The sequence below is a fragment of the Nerophis ophidion genome, linkage group LG13 (assembly GCF_033978795.1).
Source record: "Nerophis ophidion isolate RoL-2023_Sa linkage group LG13, RoL_Noph_v1.0, whole genome shotgun sequence".
Lineage (NCBI taxonomy): Eukaryota > Metazoa > Chordata > Actinopteri > Syngnathiformes > Syngnathidae > Nerophis > Nerophis ophidion.
The window spans coordinates 10658491-10678418 of record NC_084623.1 but is presented as its reverse complement, the minus strand read 5'-3'; the positions used below and the strand labels follow the sequence as shown (position 1 = coordinate 10678418).

General features: G+C 42.4%; 1 protein-coding gene across 11 annotated transcripts in view; it reads right to left on the bottom strand.

The window, feature by feature from the left end:
* The window catches only part of tns1b (tensin 1b), a 362081-nt gene that overhangs the window by 219944 nt on the left and 122209 nt on the right, over positions 1-19928 (bottom strand). Inside the window, exon 1 of one of the 11 annotated variants that reach the window (XM_061918395.1) lies at positions 8217-8710. The exons of the other annotated variants lie outside the window; for them this stretch is intronic. Within the exon in view, the coding sequence (XP_061774379.1) occupies positions 8217-8237 (21 nt within the window). The 5' untranslated portion in view covers positions 8238-8710. Of the gene's footprint in view, positions 1-8216; positions 8711-19928 lie in introns of those variants that run through there. 11 annotated transcript variants of the gene reach the window in all.

The window sequence follows — 19928 nt, the reverse complement described above, 5'->3', positions numbered from 1 at the left end:
TTATGGAAAAAAAAACACAAAGTATGCAATAGTTTCCCCCAATAGAATTTTAAAGTGGAATATTTGAGATTATAAATAATAAATAAATAAATGGGTTGTACTTGTATAGCGCTTTTCTACCTTCAAGGTACTGAAATCGCTTTGACACTACTTCCACATTTACCCATTCACACACACATTCACACACTGATGCAGCCAATATTACACACAGATAATGTGTCATGAAACATGGAAAATTAAACTAAACACAATTAAATGAGCACAGTATACCTGCAAACGAGGCATAATGATGAAATATGTACATACAGCTAGCCTAAGCAGCATGTTAGCATCGATTGGCTTGCAGTCATACAATGACATCAACAAAACTCACCTTTGTGCATTCATGCACAGTATAAAATGTTTGGTGGACAAAATGAGACTGGCAAAAAACACACCGTCGGAGGAAGTTATGGATATAAACAAACGGTGGAGTCACAGTCCACACAACGGTGAGTTCAAGGGCCGCTGAAATTGCTAGGACAAAACGCCGCTCGCCAAATACTCCAAGCAGTAAAGCATAAAGATAAACTTACTCAACACTGGGCTTTCTAACAATTAGTAAAGTTTGTGTCGTGTTTGTCCTCCTACAGAAACCATATTACAACAAAAAAAAACATATTTTTCACACCATTTTTTTTCCATTTCCCTGGAAACCCTGGTATATGGGATCTGCATAAGTCCTGAAAAAGTGCGCAAGTCCGCCTTTGTAGTCCGCGGAGACGCCATAGTCGATAAGCTTCTTTCTTGTTAAGAGACATTCATCCTCCACTGTTGCCATTTCTAATATAAAGTAGTGTAAAGTTCTTACTTATATTTGTCAGTAAACTCGCCATGAAAGCACTAAAACCTACCGGTGTAGTGAGTTTACATTATTCACCCAAGGAACTTTAGTTATTAGAGAGTTCCAGTCGGACGGTTTTTCACGGGACCTTGTTGTTGTTTCCGGATGAGGAGATGCTGCTCCGTTTTTTGATTGAAGTAAAGCCTGAATGTCATTAAAACAGTTAGCTCCATCTTTTGACACTTCTTCCACTACCGTCCTTGCACGCTACACCGTTAAAACAAAGATGACGGGGAGAAGATGCTGCCGAAGGTGAGCCACGTAAATAAGACCGCCCACAAAACGGCGCATCCGGAAGCGACTGAAGATGATCTGTAAAACATAATCCATGCAACATTTTGACCAAGGAACCACCATAGCACGTTTTGTAGACCTCAAGGAAGTGTTTTCCTTTTAGAAAAAAAAATATATATATGACTCTTTTAATGCGCTTTATAATCCGGTGCGCCTTATATATGAAAACGATAAAAAATAGAACATTCATCGGCAGTGCGCCTTATAATCCGGTGTGCCATTTCTAATATAAAGTAGTGTAAAGTTCTTACTTATATTTGTCAGTAAACTCGCCATGAAAGCACTAAAACCTACCGGTGTAGTGAGTTTACATTATTTACCCAAGGAACTTTAGTTATTAGAGAGTTCCGGTCGGACGGTTTTTCACGGAACCTTGTTGTTGTTTCCGGATCAGGAGATGCTGCTCTTTTTATTGATTGAAGTAAAGTCTGAATGTCATTAAAACAGTTAGCTCCATCTTTTGACACTTCTTCCACTACCGTCCTTGCACGCTACACCGTTAAAACAAAGATGACGGGGAGAAAACGCTGCCGAAGGTGAGCCACGTAAATAAGACCGCCCCCAAAACGGCGCATCCGGAACCGACTGAAGATGATCTGTAAAACATAATCCATGCAACATTTTGACCAAGGAACCACCATAGCATGTTTTGTAGACCTCAAGGAAGTGTTTACCTTTTAGAAAAAAAAAATAATAATATGACTCTTTTAATGCGCTTTATAATCCGGTGCGCCTTATATATGAAAACGATAAAAAAAATAAAACATTCATCGGCAGTGCGCCTTATAATCCGGTGTGCCATTTCTAATATAAAGTAGTGTAAAGTTCTTACTTATATTTGTCAGTAAACTCGCCATGAAAGCACTAAAACGTACCGGTGTAGTGAGTTTACATTATTCACCCAAGGAACTTTAGTTATTAGAGAGTTCCGGTCGGACGGTTTTTCACGGAACCTTGTTGTTGTTTCCGGATGAGGAGAGGCTGCTCCGTTTATGGATTGAAGTAAAGCCTGAATGTCATTAAAACAGTTAGCTCCATCTTTTGACACTTCTTCCACTACCGTCCTTGCACGCTACACCGTTAAAACAAAGATGACGGGGAGAAAACGCTGCCGAAGGTGAGCCACGTAAATAAGACCGCCCACAAAACGGCGCATCCGGAACCGACTGAAGATGATCTGTAAAACATAATCCATGCAACATTTTGACCAAGGAACCACCATAGCATGTTTTGTAGACCTCAAGGAAGTGTTTTCCTTTTAGAAAAAAAAAATAATAATACGATTCTTTTAATGCGCTTTATAATCCGGTGCGCCTTATATATGAAAACGATAAAAAATAGAACATTCATCGGCAGTGCGCCTTATAATCCGGTGTGATATTTCTAATATAAAGTAGTATAAAGTTCTTACTTATATTTGTCAGTAAACTCGCCATGAAAGCACTAAAACCTACCGGTGTAGTGAGTTTACATTATTCACCCAAGGAACTTTAGTTATTAGAGAGTTCCGGTCGGACGGTTTTTCACGGGACCTTGTTGTTGTTTCCGGATGAGGAGGTGCTGCTCCGTTTATGGATTGAAGTAAAGCCTGAATGTCATTAAAACAGTTAGCTCCATCTTTTGACACTTCTTCCACTACCGTCCTTGCACGCTACACCGTTAAAACAAAGATGACGGGGAGAAGACGCTGGCAATGGTGAGCCACGTAAATAAGACCGCCCACAAAACGGCGCATCCGGAACCGACTGAAGATGATCTGTAAAACATAATCCATGCAACATTTTGACCAAGGAACCACCATAGCATGTTTTGTAGACCTCAAGGAAGTGTTTACCTTTTAGAAAAAAAAAATAATAATATGACTCTTTTAATGCGCTTTATAATCCGGTGCGCCTTATATATGAAAACGATAAAAAAATAAAACATTCATCGGCAGTGCGCCTTATAATCCGGTGTGCCATTTCTAATATAAAGTAGTGTAAAGTTCTTACTTATATTTGTCAGTAAACTCGCCATGAAAGCACTAAAACCTACCGGTGTAGTGAGTTTACATTATTCACCCAAGGAACTTTAGTTATTAGAGAGTTCCGGTCGGACGGTTTTTCACGGGACCTTGTTGTTGTTTCCGGATGAGGAGATGCTGCTCCGTTTATTGATTGAAGTAAAGCCTGAATGTCATTAAAACAGTTAGCTCCATCTTTTGACACTTCTTCCACTACCGTCCTTGCACGCTACACCGTTAAAACAAAGATGACGGGGAGAAGACGCTGCCGAAGGTGAGCCACGTAAATAAGACCGCCCACAAAACGGCGCATCCGGAAGCGACTGAAGATGATCTGTAAAACATAATCCATGCAACATTTTGACCAAGGAACCACCATAGCATGTTTTGTAGACCTCAAGGAACTGTTTACCTTTTAGAAAAAAAAAATAATAATATGACTCTTTTAATGCGCTTTATAATCCGTTGCGCCTTATATATGAAAACAATAAAAAATAGAACATTCATCGGCAGTGAGCCTTATAATCCGGTGTGCCATTTCTAATATTAAGTAGTGTAAAGTTCTTACTTATATTTGTCAATAAACTCGCCATGAAAGCACTAAAACCTACCGGTGTAGTGAGTTTACATTATTCACCCAAGGAACTTTAGTTATTAGAGAGTTCCGGTCGGACGGTTTTTCACGGGACCTTGTTGTTGTTTCCGGATGAGGAGATGCTGCTCCAATTATTGATTGAAGTAAAGCCTGAATGTCATTAAAACAGTTAGCTCCATCTTTTGACACTTCTTCCACTCCCGTCCTTGCACGCTACACCGTTAAAACAAAGATGACGGGGAGAAGACGCTGGCAATGGTGAGCCACGTAAATAAGACCGCCCACAAAACGGCGAATCCGGAAGCGACTTAAAATGATCTGTAAAACATAATGTATGCAACATTCTTTGACCAAAGAACCACCATTACATGTTTTGTAGACCTCAAGGAAGTGTTTTCCATTTAGAAAAAAATAATAATAATATGACTCTTTTAATGCGCTTTATAATCCAATGCACCTTATATATGAAAACGATAAAAAATAGACCATTCATCGGCAGTGCGCCTTATAATCTGGTGTGCCCTATGGTCCGGCAAATACGCTACGTCAGCAGAAATGCATGAAAACTCTCGCTGGTGGATTTTAACGGTCCATCCCTGGGTGTATATATCCCACCCCTCCCTGCTTACAAACTCACAGCCCCCCCCCCCCAAAAAAGCCTCCTTATACGCTGGCCAAACTTCTCCATGTCCGTGTCCTGGCTGGATGTGTGGTATGCGGTCGAAAAATCCGAAGGAGGGACAGAAGACTGCCTGTTTCTCTGGCAGCTAATAATAATAAAATATGTCTCCGCTGAAATCCAGTCCGGCGTGGGCTCGCGGCCAGTGGATGCACGTCATTCTCTCGCAGCCAGATGTCACAGATAATGTCGTTGTCCGGGCAGGACGGCCTCGAGTCGAATTTATGTTTGCATCAGCTTCCGACTCATTTTCTGACCTAACATCGAGGAAGCTACCCAAAGCCGTACATCATTTTTGTCGTAGATCACCTAGTTTCCATTCATTTGACGTTGACTAGTAACGGCTGATGGTACCATATTTTTCTCCCTAATCCGAGGTAAAATATTTACTCCAATGGAAACGGGAGATGCCACTCATGCACATGGGCAACCAACCAAGGCGACCACACGCAGACCTGTGACCGCCAAACACGATGCATGAACTCCAGACAAAGTCCATATCAACTCAAAAAGAACATATGGAAACGGTGTGAGATTACACACACTGGTGCTGAAATTTTACCTGGCAAGTCAGAATTTTACTCCAAAAATGTCACTGTTTTACAAGATATTTCTGGTAAAAGTCAGAATTTTATATGACAAAATTGTTGAAATAGGTCCTGACATTGAATAAGTCAAATCTAACGTTGAAACAACATGCTTTTTGATGACGTTTAATCGATGTTGAATTTTGACGTTGATTGGACCATTTGGTCATTTTCCTACCAATATTTCACAACGCAAATACAACATTGAAACAACATGTTTTTGACGTTTATTCAACGTCAGGTTGTGACATTGATTTGACCATTGAAATATGGTCATTTCCCAACCAACAACATGGATCCAACATTCGAAACCAACCTTTTTTTTTAATTTACAAATACAACTATTTTGAAACGTTTTTTCGAAGTCAGTTTTAAAAAACATACAATCAACGTTTTATCAATGTCTTGTGTCTGCTGGGTATTATGCACAATCAACTTTTCTTACCTACTGGTACCTTTTTCTTGTATTTGGGATTTGCATAAGTCCCAAAAATTTGAAATCAAACACACTGATGCCGGAATTTTACTCTGCAAAAATTATGACAAAAGTTATAATTTTACCAAAAAAATGTCAATATTTTACAAGAACAACAAAAAAGTTTGGGATATTTGTGATAAAAGTCAGAATTTTATATGACAAATTGTTCAAGTAGGTCCTGAAATTGAGCAGGTCAAACCAAATGTTGAAACAACATTCTTTTTGACAACGTTTAATCAATGTTGGCTTCTGACGTTGATTTGACCATTTGGTCATTTTCCGACTAATATTTTACATCATTGAAACAACATGCTTTTTGACGTTTATTCAATATCAGGTTGTGACGTTAATTTGACCATTGAAATATGGTCATTTCCCAACCAACAACGTGGATTCGACGTTAAACACCAACCTTTTTTTCCATCTACAAACACAACTATTTTGCATCGTTGTTTCGAAGTCAGTTTTAAAAAACATACAATCAACGTTTTATCAATGTCTTGTGCCTGCTGGGTATTATGCACAACTTTTCTTACCTACTGGTACCTTTTTCTTGTATTTGGGATCTGCATTTTACTCAGCAAAAATTATGACAAAAGTCATAATTTTACTCAAAAAATGTCACTATTTTACATTAACAACAAAAAAGTTGCCGATATTTGTGATAAAAGTCAGAATTTTATATGACAAATTGTTGAAGTAGGTCCTGATGTTGAGCAAGTCAAACCTAACGTTGAAACAACATTATTTTTAACAACATTTAATCAATGTTGACTTCTGACATTGATTTGACCATTTAGTCATTTTTTTAACCAATATTTTACAACGCAAAAACAACATTGAAACATGTTTTTTGGCAACGTTTAATCAATGTTGGCTTCTGACGTTGATTTGACCATTTAGTCATTTTCCTACCATTATTTTACAACACAAATACAACATTGAAACAACATGCCTTTTGACAACGTTTAATCAATGTTGGCTTCTGATGTTGATTTGACCATTTGGTCATTTTCCGACTAAAATTTTACATCTTTGAAACAACATTCTTTTTGACGTTTATTCAATGTCAGGTTGTGACATTGATTTGACCATTGAAATATGGTCATTTCGCAACCAACAACATGGATCCAACATTCGAAACCAACCTTTTTTTTTTTAATTTACAAATACAACTATTTTGCATTGTTGTTTCAAAGTCAGTTTTAAAAAACATACAATCAACGTTTTATCAATGTCTTGTGCCTGCTGGGTATTATGCACAATCAACTTTTCTTACCTACTGGTACCTTTTTCTTGTATTTGGGATCTGCATAAGTCCTGAAAATTTGAAATCAAACACACTGATGCCGGAATTTTAATCGGCAAAAATTATGACAAAAGTTATAATTTTACCAAAAAAATGTCAATATTTTACAAGAACAACAAAAAAGTTGTCGATAATTGTGATAAAAGTCAGAATTTTATATGACAAATTGTTCAAGTAGGTCCTGAAATTGAGCAAGTCAAACCTAACGTTGAAACAACATTCTTTTTGACAACGTTTAATCAATGTTGACTTCTGACGTTGATTTGACCATTTGGTCATTTTCCTACCAATATTTTACAACGCAAATACAACATTGAAACAACATGCTTTTTTCTGACGTTGATTAATATTTTACAACATCGAAACAACATTCTTTGTGACATTTATTCAATGTCAGGTTGTGACATTGATTTGACCACTGAAATTTGGTAATTTCCCAAACAACAACCTGGATCCAACGTCAGACACCAACATTTTTTTCCATTTACAAATACAACTATTATGCAACATTGTTTCGAAGTCAATTTTAAAAAAAACATATAATCAACGTTTTATCAATGCCTTGTGCTCTTCTTACCTATCGGTACCGTTTTGGCGAATTTGGCATCTGCATAAGTCCCGAGAATTTGAAATCAAACACACTGATGCCGGAATTTTACTCTGCAAAAATTATGACAAAAGTTATAATTTTACCAAAAAAATGTCAATATTTTACAAGAACAACAAAAAAGTTGGCGATAATTGTGATAAAAGTCAGAATTTTATATGACAAATTGTTCAAGTAGGTCCTGAAATTGAGCAAGTCAAACCTAACCTTGAAACAACATTCTTCTGGACAACGTTTAATCAATGTTGGCTTCTGATGTTGATTTGACCATTTGGTCATTTTCCGACTAATATTTTACAACGTTAAAACAACATGCTTTTTGACGTTTATTCAATATCAGGTTGTGACGTTGATTTGACCATTGAAATATGGTCATTTCCCAACCAACAACGTGGATTCAACGCTAAACATCAACCTTTTTTTCCATCCACAAACAACTATTTTGCATCGTTGTTTTGAAGTCAGTTTTAAAAAACATACAATCAATATTTTATCAATGTCTTGTGCCTGCTGGGTATTATGCACAATCAACTTTTCTTACCTACTGGTACCTTTCTCTTGTATTTGGGATCTGCATAAGTCCCAAAAATGTAAAATCAAACCCACACGGATGCCGATGTGCATACTTAGTGATCAGAACAACACAGTCCAAACATGTTTGAGTCATGGGAGCAAACCAGACATCCCTTAGACCAGGTCAAACATGGTTTTTCCTTCTCGAGTGTTCCATTTGGGCTCCAAAAAACCCACCAGCAGCAGTAACACAACTTCAAAATCCTTACCTGGAACACTGCGGTGGCCATGCTCGCTCTTTGGCTGGTCCGTCTCCTTTTTAAGCGAGAGGCTTTTTTAGTGCCGCATTGTCCTGAAAGGTCGGCTCCGGTCGGACAGTCAAGGCTAAATCCACTCACAGTTACCGTAGTGCGGCTCTGAGACAGGGGTGTGTGTGTGTGTGTGTGTGTGTGTGCATCAGAAAGTGAAGCAGAGGTGGTGTGTATGCATGTGTGTGTGTGTTCCAGCTCCGAGCAAATAGGTCTGGCTAGTCTCTCCCTCTCTTAAGTGCAGCCAGAAGGCAAATCCGAACATCCCACAACTGGAAACCTCACAGTGCTGCACACTGCACCGAATGAGCGGGCGACGTCCGGGCCGACAGCATTTTTTCCCTCTGCGCCGCAGCCCCGCGCTCGCTCCTCCCTCCTGTTCGAGGCGCACAAGTCATGAGAAAGATGTGAACGCGGCACGAAAATGGGTTTTCGAGCCCCATGTGTTTCCTTAGTGATCAGAGAGAAAACGCACAAGGCTCTTCATTAGTCCTTGTGATCAGATTCTCGAGTTACAGGTTAAAAATGAGTACCACCCTCCCCCAAACTCTCTTCAATTTTTTTTATTGTCTGTTTGCTGGCTTTTTTTTCCCCCTGCACACACACACACACACACACACCCACACACACACACACACACACACACACACACGCTTTCTCGTATTTGTTACCTTCTTGAGACAATGCCTACCTCTTTAGGACTGCCAGGCTTGCCCCCGACAGTTTGACTATGTTTTAGTTTTTTCCTCTGTGTGTGTAGTGTTTCCTGTCAGCGCTCTTATTTTGTTGGTTTCCTGTCTTTCTCCCTGAGTGCTGTGCTCCCCCTCAGCTGCGGCTGATTGGCACCTGGCCACACCTGGTGTCAATCAGCCCGCTCCTATTTAGACCTGTCTTCCCATCCGGTCACTGCTGGATTATTGTATCGCATGTCGCGCTTGTCATTGGGTGGTATAGCTCGGTTGGTAGAGTGGCCGTGCCAGCTACTTGAGGGTTGCAGGTTCGATTCCCGCTTCCGCCAATCTTAGTCATTGCCGTTGTGTCCTTGGGCAAGACACTTTACCCACCTGCTCCCAGGGCCACCCAAACTGGTTTAAATGTAACTTAGATATTGGGTGTCACTATGTAAAGCGCTTTGAGTCACTAGAGAAAAGCGCTATATAAATATGATTCACTTCACTTCACTTCATTGCTACCTGTCGTGTCGTATCTTGTCGTGTCAATGCAGCGTTGCGGTAAGCTATGTTTGATAGCGGTTTTTAGCTTAATGTCTTTTGTGCCCTGCTTCCAGATTGTACGACTTCTGTTTTCCATGCTAACGTTCCTTTTTGTTTTTCTAGCTCCCACGCTAGCTCTCTTAGTTTGTTATCCGCCCACGTGCCTGCTTTGTTTGGTTTTGTTGTAGTATTTTATATTAAAACCATGTTTCCTTATTCAATGCCTGCCTCTGTCTCTGCATCTTGGTGTCACCAAATAACTCTGACAAGGACCACCCTTTCTAGATATATAAAGATGTATATTTACAACTTTAATAATATATAAACTATGCAATTATCAAATAGGTAAGCCTGTTAGTTATTTTTTTATTTTTTGTTTCTAATTGGTTTATAATCTTCATTGTTTACTTCAGGTTATTAAAGTATTTCTCTAAGTACATATTTATTGATTTATTTATTTTTTTATTAATTTTGGCCAAAGGGGGCGCATTTCAATTTCTTACACACACTTGTTATTTCATATGTTGACCAGAAGAGGAGCACTTTTAAAACCGACACCCAGTCAATTTGAAAAATCCCTCCTTTTTGGGACCACCCTAATATTGATAGATCTTACCACCAGGAATGTAATTGAGGGACTTGTCCTAACTTGTTCACCGGTCCTCATATGAAAGGTATTTGTTCTTGTTGATGTCTCAAGAAGGGTAAAAAATACAAGAACACACACACACACACATTCTTGTATTTGATAGCTTCTTGAGACCTCCGAAAAGTGCCTACCTCTTTAGGACCACCCTTTCTAGATATATAAAGATTTATATTTACTACATTAATAATACATACATACTATGCAATTATAAAAAAGTAAGCCTTTTAGTTTTTTTATTTATTTTTTGTTTGTTATTGGTTTTTAATATTCATTATTTACTTTAGGTCATAACAGTATTTCTCTATATACATATTTATTAATTTATTATTTTTCTATTAATTTTGGCCAAAAGGGGCGCATTTCAATTTCTTACACACACTTGTTATTTCATATGTTGACCAGAGGGGGAGCACTTTTAAAACCGACAGTCACTTTGAAAAATCCCTCCTTTTTGGGACCACCCTAATTTGGATAGATTTCACCACCAGGGGTGCAAATGAGATCTCTATTTTTTGGTTTTCGTAATGTGCTTAAGGCCGATGACAAACAATTCACCGACCACAGATGGCCCCTGTGCCGCACTTTGGGCAACCCAGCCGTAGCAGCTAACTGTTAATGACCACTATAGTCCTAGTACCGTAGTGTATTTGTTCATCCTATGGTCACATACGGGTCGCGGGATGTCTTACGTCAGCACCGAGAGTCGTAAAATCAGCTGTTCACCTGGCTGGGTTTTTCGGGGATGAATAGGGAAGTCTTGTTTTATCATATATTGCTGCCTTGGCTTCTGTCAATGTTTACTTTTGTATGCACATTAAATCCACAAAAAATCCTTACTTTGGAGCAATGTTCACAAACTCTAGTATTTGGCTATTAGATGCTATAATTTTCCATATTGGGACCATGATTTTGGTCTTAACTTGTTCACCGGTCTTCATATGAAAGGTACTTTTCCTTGTTGATGTCTCAAGAAAGAAATACAAGAAGACACACACACACACACACACACACACACACACACACACACACACAGCATCCACAGGTAATATTCAGTCCACTTACTTCATGGCCAAAGCCATCTCCGTTTAGGCTTCATAATGCGCCACACATTTTCGATGGGCGGGCCAGTCTAGTACCCGCACTCTTTGACTATGAAGCCACGCTGTTGTAACACGTGGCTTGGTATTGTCTTGTTGAAATAAGCAGGGGCGTCCATGATAACGTTGCTTGTTAATGGTGCCTTGCCAGATGTGTAAGTTACCCGTGCCTTGGGCACTAATACACCCCCAGACCATCACAGGTGCTGGCTTTTAAAATGTACCCATAGAACAATCCGGATGGTTATTTTCCTCTGTGTACCGCAGTACACGACGTCTACAGTTTCCAAAAACAATTTGAAACCTCATCTCGTCAGACTACAGGACACTTTTCCACTTTGCATCAGTCCATCTTAGATGAGCTCGGGTCCAGCGAAGCCGGCGGCGTTTCTGGGTGTTGTTGATAAATGGCTTTCGCTTTGCATAGTGGAGATTTAAAACCTGCACTTACAGATGTAGCGACCAACTGCAGTTACTGACGGTGGTTTTCTGAAGTATTCCTGAGCCCATGTGGTGATATCCTTTACACACTATCCATGTTACATGCAATGATTTCTCCAGATTCTCTAAACTTTTTTGATGATATTACGGACCTTAGCTGGTGGAATCCCTAAATTCATTGCAATAGCTCGCTGAGAAATGTTGTTCTTAAACTGTTCGACGATTTCCTCGTAACCCTCACCCCGTCCTTGTTTGTGAATGACTGAGCATTTCACGGAAGCTGCTTTCATACCTAATCATGGCACCCACCTGCTCCCAATTAGCCTGTTCACCTGTGGGATGTTCCAAAAAAAAGTGTTCAATGAGCATTCCTCAACTTTCCCAGTCTTTTTTGCCACTTGTGCCAGCTCTTTTTGAAACATGTCGCAGGCATCAATATCCGATGAGCGAATATTTGCAAAAAATGACAAAAGTTTTCCAGTTCGAACGTTAAATATCTTGTCTTTGCAGTCTGTTCAAATTGAATATAGGTTGAAAAGGATTTGCAAATCATTGTATTTTGTTTTTATTTACGATTTATACGTGGCAACTTTACTGGTTTTGGGGCTTGTACACCATGGACTGGCCACCCGTCAATCACGAGGTCCATGTAGACCAGGGGTCGGCAACCCGCGGCTCTTTGGCAACTCTGATGCGGCTCAGCTGCATAATTGCCGACCCCCCAGACTTTTACGGGGGGGATTCCGGATTTCGGTGCCTCTCCCGGACATCACCGGGGTCAACGTTCTCAGATTTTCACTCGGACTGCAACATTTAGGGCGTGCCGTGATGGTTTTACTTTTAACGTCCTCTACAACATGTCATCGCGCCTGCCTTTCACGCAATGCTATCGTCATATGTACGGGACTGCAAAGCATACTTGGTGATACAGGTTACACAGAAGGTTGTGATATAAACAACTTTAACACTCTTACTAATATGCGCCACACTGTGAACCCACACCAAACAAGAATGACAAACACATTTCGGGAGAATATCCTCATATTAACACAACATAAGGGGCGGCATGGCGTAGTGGGTAGAGCGGCCGTGCCAGAAACCTGAGGGTTGCAAGTTCGCTTCCCACCTATTGACATCCAAATCGCTGCCGTTGTGTCCTTGGGCAGGACACTTCACCCTTGCCCTCCGGTGCCCCTCAAACTGGTGAATGAATGATAGGCGCAAACTGGCAGCCACGCTTCCGTCAGTCTAACCCAGGGCAGCTGTGGCTACTGATGTAGCTTACCACCACCAGGTGTGAATGAATGTTGGGTTCCCACTTCTCTGTGAGCGCTTTGAGTATCTAGTAATGGATGTCTTGGATACGCTTTGAACTGAACTCTCGCGGCTGTGTTGGAGCCACTATGGAATGAACTTTCACAGTATCATGTTAGACCCGATCGACATCCATTGCTTTCGGTCCCCTAGAGGGGGGCGGTTGCCCACATCTGAGGTCCTCTCCAAGGTTTCTCATAGTCAGCATTGTCACTGGTGTCCCACTGGATGTGAATTCTCCCTGCCCATTGGGTGTGAGTTTTCCTTGCCCTTTTGTGGGTTCTTCCGAGGATGTCATAGTCGTAATGATTTGTGCAGTCCTTTGAGACATTTGTGATTTGGGGCTATATAAATAAACATTGATTGATTGATTGATAGTAATAGGAAAGCACGATACAAATCTAATCCATCATTATTATTATTATTATAAACGCAACACAACTAATACCCAGAATCCTTTGCATCCATGACTCTTCCTGACTATATTTTACACCACCGCGCCCCCATCCCCGCCCACCTCAACCGACGCACGGAGGTGGGGGGGGGATGTTGGTGCTAGCGGGGTGTATAATATAGTCAGGAATAGTCATGGATACAAAGGATTCTGGGTATTTGTTGTGTTGCGTTTATGTTGTGTTACTGTGAGGATGTTCTCCCGAAACGTGTTTGTCATTCTTGTTTGGAGTGGGTTCACAGTGTGGTGCATATTACTAAGAGTGTTGAAGTTGTTTATATCACAACCTTCAGTGTAACTTGTATCACCCAGTATGCCTTGCAGTCGTGTACGTGTATCTGCGGAAGCCACATACAACATGATGCTGGACTGGCAAGCTGTTTGTACATGTTGTAGAAGGCGTCTAAGGCAATGGCTTCATAACACACCTTTATTATTGTTATCTGGGTGACCACCAGCAGATATTCGGGAGAACGGTTGTGGCTCCCATTGTCTTCTTTATTTTGTGAAACGGGTCAAAATGGCTCTTTGAGTGGTAAAGGTTGCTGACCCCTGATATAGACAAATACTATAAAGGGCAATAAAAATCTGCAAGGCTGCAACAAACATTATCAATCAATCAATCAATGTTTATTTATATAGCCCTAAATCACAAATGTCTCAAAGGACTGCACAAATCATTACGACTACAACATCCTCGGAAGAACCCACAAAAGGGCAAAGAAAACTCACACCCAGTGGGCAGCGAGAATTCACATCCAGTGGGACGCCAGTGACAATGCTGACTATGAGAAACCTTGGAGAGGACCTCAGATGCGGGCAACCCCCCCCCCCTCTAGGGGACCGAAAGCAATGGATGTCGAGCGGTTCTAACATGATACTGTGAAAGTTCAATCCATAGTGGCTCCAACACAGCCGCGAGAGTTCGGTTCAAAACGGATCCAAGACAACAGCGAGAGTCCCGTCCACAGGAAACCATCCCAAGCGGAGGCGGATCAGCAGCGTAGAGATGTCCCCAACCGATACACAGGCGAGCGGTCCATCCTGGGTCTCGACTCTGGACAGCCAGTACTTCCTCCATGGTCATCGGACCAGACCCCCTCCACAAGGGAGGGGGGGACATAGGAGAAAAAAGAAAAGAAACGGCAGATCAACTGGTCTAAAAGGGAGGTGTATTTAAAGGCTAGAGTATGCAGATGAGTTTTAAGGTGAGACTTAAATGCTTCTACTGAGGTAGCATCTCGAACTGTTACCGGGAGGGCATTCCAGAGTACTGGAGCCCGAACGGAAAACACTCTATAGCCCGCAGACTTTTTTTGGGCTCTAGGAATCACTAATAAGCCGGAGTCTTTTGAACGCAGATTTCGGGACATATGGTACAATACAATCGGCAAGATAGGATGGAGCTAGACCGTGTAGTATTTTATACGTAAGTAGTAAAACCTTAAAGTCACATCTTGAGTGCACAGGAAGCCAGTGCAGGTGAGCCAGTACAGGCGTAATGTGATCAAACTTTCTTGTTCTTGTCAAAAGTCTAGCAGCCGCATTTTGTACCAACTATAATCTTTTAATGCTAGACATGGGGAGAGCCGAAAATAATACGTTACAGTAATCGAGACGAGACGTAACAAACGCATGGATAATGATCTCAGCGTCTTCAGTGGACAAAATGGAGCGAATTTTAGCGATATTACGGAGATGAAAGAAGGCCGTTTTAGTAACGCTTTTAACGTGTGACTCACATTATTATTATGTCGCAGCAAAAGAACGCTTACAGAACATGTGTTGCACCAAATTATAACTCCTGCCTCGCCATGGAGTGGAATGACCACCCTCTCTCATCCCATCCGGAATTAATTAAAATGTCGGTAGCTACAAGTAACACATTCCGCTGTCAGTCAGCTCTGCGAGCCATGTTTTATTCACTATTAATGACGAGAGCCAGGAAGGAAGCGAGGTCTGCCAGAGAGGAGACATATGGTTTATACTAACAAAACAACATGTTTATGTGAGATAAGCCTTTTATGTAGAGGCCGGCCTGAGCCGGGAGACGTAGGAATGTCTGTTTGTTAATATGAGGGCATTTTTTTATAGCAACACTTTACATCTGCATGCCTCACGATCTAAAGCAGGGGTCTCAGACGTTATTTTGCAGCCCCCACCTTAATATGAAAGTTTAACACTAGTGCGGCTCGCAAGTTTTATTTGAATGGCGCTTGACGAGGGGTGTAACGGTACATGTATTTGTATTGAACCGTTTCGGTTCGGAGGTGTACCGAACCAGTTTCCACACGGACATATTGGGTAGCGCACTGCACGTTGTGTAAAAAATGCGGAGCGAGGCACAACACGGCGGGCTAGCAGCGACCGGGCTAGGAACACATGCAAAAGCCAGAGCTGGAAGACCCTCGTTCGGGGTCGCAGGGGGTTGCTGTATTGCATTAAAAACTCGATTTTGACCCACTTCTATGGTGGAAGAACAATAAGCCCATATATCCTCTTACTGCCAAGTTAGCCAGGCTCGGGGAGGGGGGTGGGGTGGGGGGGGGGGGGGTTGGGCTAGCAGCGACCGGGCTAGGAAAACATGCAAAAGCCAAAGCTGGAAGACCCTCCTGTCCCGTTAACATCTCCCCTTTGGGAACACTTTGGCTGCGTGGTGCGATACAACAATGGAGGATGGAGGTTTGTCGACATTGTTCAGCTGCAGTAGGGTACGCTTCTGTCAAACACGCTAACCCCTTTGAAGCGTCACCACCGCATTCAAACAGCCTCTCCTCGGCGAGTCAGGCAGGGCTGAAACAATCACAAATGTTTTTATAGCAGCAGATTTAAGACCATTAATCCATCCATTTCCTACCGCTTGTCCCGTTCGGGGTGGCAGGGGGTTGCTGTATTGCATTAAAAACTCGATTTTGACCCACTTCTATGGTGGAAGAACAATAAGCCTGTATATCCTCTTACTGCCAAGTTAGCCAGGCTGGGGGTGGGTGGAGGGGTCTAAAGTTATGCAGCATGGAGGCAGGAAGCAAAATTGTTCCAGCCCAGTCCAGAGACTGGACAGCCTGATTGGCAACCACGGCCAGATGTGTCTTGATTGGCAATCTGGGACAGGTGTGTCCTGATTGGCAATCAAGGACCTAGTGCTCAGACTAACGTGGTGGGAAATGGAAAGAAACAGGAAGTGGAAACCAAAATAAGAGCGCTGGACAGAGAATACAACTAAATACATTAAACTAATAACTGACATGGAAGATAGTGACATTTCAGAAGACAAAAACTCATGAGATGTCGGCACCTCGCCTAAAAACAGGTCACAGGAGGTCGGGACTTCACCCGCCTGGACAAACCTTAGAGAGGGAAGGATGCAACGTAACAGTCGAGCATGTATTAGTTTTCAAAGGCAGTTTAGGGCGAGGTACAAGCCAACCCAGAATTTGTTAAATCTTTTATTGGAATGTGGAACGACTGAGCATGCGGTTAAGGTAAAGAGCTTGCAACTAGACATAGTCAGACCTACTGTACCTCAACCCAGTCCTGGGCATGATGTTAAAGTGCAGTGGAGGCTCCTCTATGTGGTCTTGGGGCACTCGGAGGTTAACCCCTTTACTACTGTTACCCCAGGTGGCCCTTGGCAAAGGCCTAGTACCTGACTGCCCCTTAGCCAGGGATACAGCAAAGACCTTAACGGCGGAGCATGCGGAAGACGGTAGATGTAAGAACCAACACAACGGCTGCGATGGCGGAAGAAGGCACCCCCACATCCATGTGGACCCAGTTATGGGGAAATAACAACCCAAGACCTCAACGGTGGAACAGGCGCAGGATGATTGCTAACCCTATGGAGCGTCACAACGACTGGTATGGCGGATAAAGGCTCCATGCTACTGGACCCTGACCCGGATCTGTCAAGGATCGAGTGGTGACTGTCTGTGCACCAGTCTCCCCACGTTAAACAAAGTCACGCACAGGCATCCTCCATAAAGGGATACCCCCCTACCAGGAGGACCGTCATACTCGCTTCGAGTGACCGCCCATGATGATGATGATGACCTCAACCCAGAGTATGGATTCCAGAAGCCCCCTGGGTCGCTGCCTACACATTGGAGTCAGTGAACGAGAGGGTTCACAATTCAAAACACCCAGTTTTTGAAGTCCTTAAAGGGTGATGCTCGAGAGCATCCCCACTAAGGACTCTGTGGTTTTCCTAGGAGACTTCAATACCCGTGTTGGCAATGGTTTCACCCACTTCCTGAGGGAGGTGGAAGGTATACATAGAGGGAACTCCTCACACCCAGAGGAAGCCGAGCTTTAGTTGATTTACTTTATGTTTATTTTCCGGTTAGAGAGTGGCACAGAGAGGGATTCATTCACAGTCATGTGAAAAATTCACAACACAGAGAAACGATTAAGCCAAACCGAGAGCAGGGGAAGAACCTGGGTGAAGTCCAGTTTCACTGTCAAGTCTGACTCAGTCTTTCCCAAGCTACAGCAGAACCAGATGACGGTCCCCTAGAATCATGTGGCCCGAATCACCAACACCCACACCGTGTAGACGTCTTCGATACGGCGTGGGTGTGGGTGAATCTGGTCCACACTGTAGATACCAGATGCACAATAGGTTTTAGTCATGGGTTCCAACAGTTTAGTAACAGGAAAAATACAGACTTGGCAGTCCAAGAACTACCACAATAATTGCAATAATCATGGTGGTGTACTGGAATGAGTCAAACGTGACAAAATGCTTGTCGTAATAATATAGCTGATGGTGGTTTTGCAGCCATTTGTGCATAACTGTGCCAGTACGTTCCAAACGTGCTAAACACTGTTTTCACGCTTGACAAACAGTATTGCGAGCGCTAAATAATAACATTTGCATCTCCCGGGTGTTTTAATAATCAGCATACATTCTGTATATTTATGAAGACAGACATGCTAAATGGATTGCGGGTGCTATTTTGCTCATTTAAATGGGCCCCATTATGCAAAATTTGAAATATGCTTACTTTTTCTATGCCATCAAAAAACATTTTATGCAAGCATTCCAGCAAACTTAGTTTGTTTCAGCCTAAATGATATGTTACTGCATATACCAACAGCTAAACTAGGAGACTTTGTTTGCTTACTTACGAAAAAAAGTTGCCCTGTATGTTCACTATTGTATTTAAGGACAAACTTGCCTGCGATGAGGTGGCGACTTGTCCAGGGTGTACCCCGCCTTCCGCCCGATTGTAGCTGAGTTAGGCGCCAGTGCCCCCCGCGACCCCGAAAGGGAATAAGCGGTACAAAATGGATGGATGGATGGATAAACTTGCAATAAGAAACATATGTTTAATGTATTCTAAGATTTTTTTTATTAAAATAAAGCCAATAATGCCTTTTTTGTGGTCCCCTTTATTCAGAAAAGTATCAAAAAGTACTGAAAAGTATCGAAATACATTTTGGTACCGGTACCAAAACATTGGTATGGGGACAAAACTACACCCAACATGACTAAAAGACCATAGCAGACCTGAGGGACAAGGTTGTAGACCAGAAGGAGCAACAAGACCGTCAACAGAAAGCTTGATAAGAAAGAGACAGCACCATGATTCAGAAATTTAAAAAAAACTCAAGCTTTCGCTTTCACTCTGGAGGTCCGGGCCAGATTCTGAGGTATGTGAGAGACAGATCCAGAGGGAGGAGCTGGTTAATGATACCAGGGGAGTTGGCACCAATAAAACCAATGCTGAAATGGATTGACTGAAGACTGACTCAGACGAGGCTTCGGAGAATGTCGGGATCAGATTTGACACAACTTATGGTCTTTGGCATCAACTTGACTCCTAGACCATGGAACACGGTAGTAGGGCTTGGCGGTATACCGGTATATAAATATATATATATATATAATATTGTGGTGAAGAAGGAGCTGAGCCGGAAGGCAAAGCTCTCAATTTACCGGTCGATCTACGTTCCCATCCTCACCTATGGTCATGAGCTTTGGGTAATGACCGAAAGGATAAGATCACGGGTACAAGCGGCCGAAATGAGTTTCCTCCGCCGGGTGGCGGGGTTCTCCCTTAGAGATAGGGTGAGAAGCTCTGCCATCCGGGAGGAACTCAAAGTAAAGCCGCTGCTCCTCCACATCGAGAGGAGCCAGATGAAGTGGTTCGGGCATCTGGTCAGGATGCCACCCGAACGCCTCCCTAGGGAGGTGTTTAGGGCACGTCCAGCTGGTAGGAGGCCACGGGGAAGACCCAGGACACGTTGGGAAGACTATGTCTCCCGGCTGGCCTGGGAACGCCTCGGGATCCCCCGGGAAGAGCTAGACGAAGTGGCTGGAGATAGGAAAGTCTGGGCTTCCCTGCTTAGGCTGCTGCCCCCGCGACCCGACCTCGGATAAGCGGAAGATGATGGATGGATGGATGGATGGATATATATATAATCATTTAAGTCCCATCTTAAAACTCATTTGTATACTCTAGCCTTTAAATAGACACTCCCCTTTTAGATTAGTTGATCTGC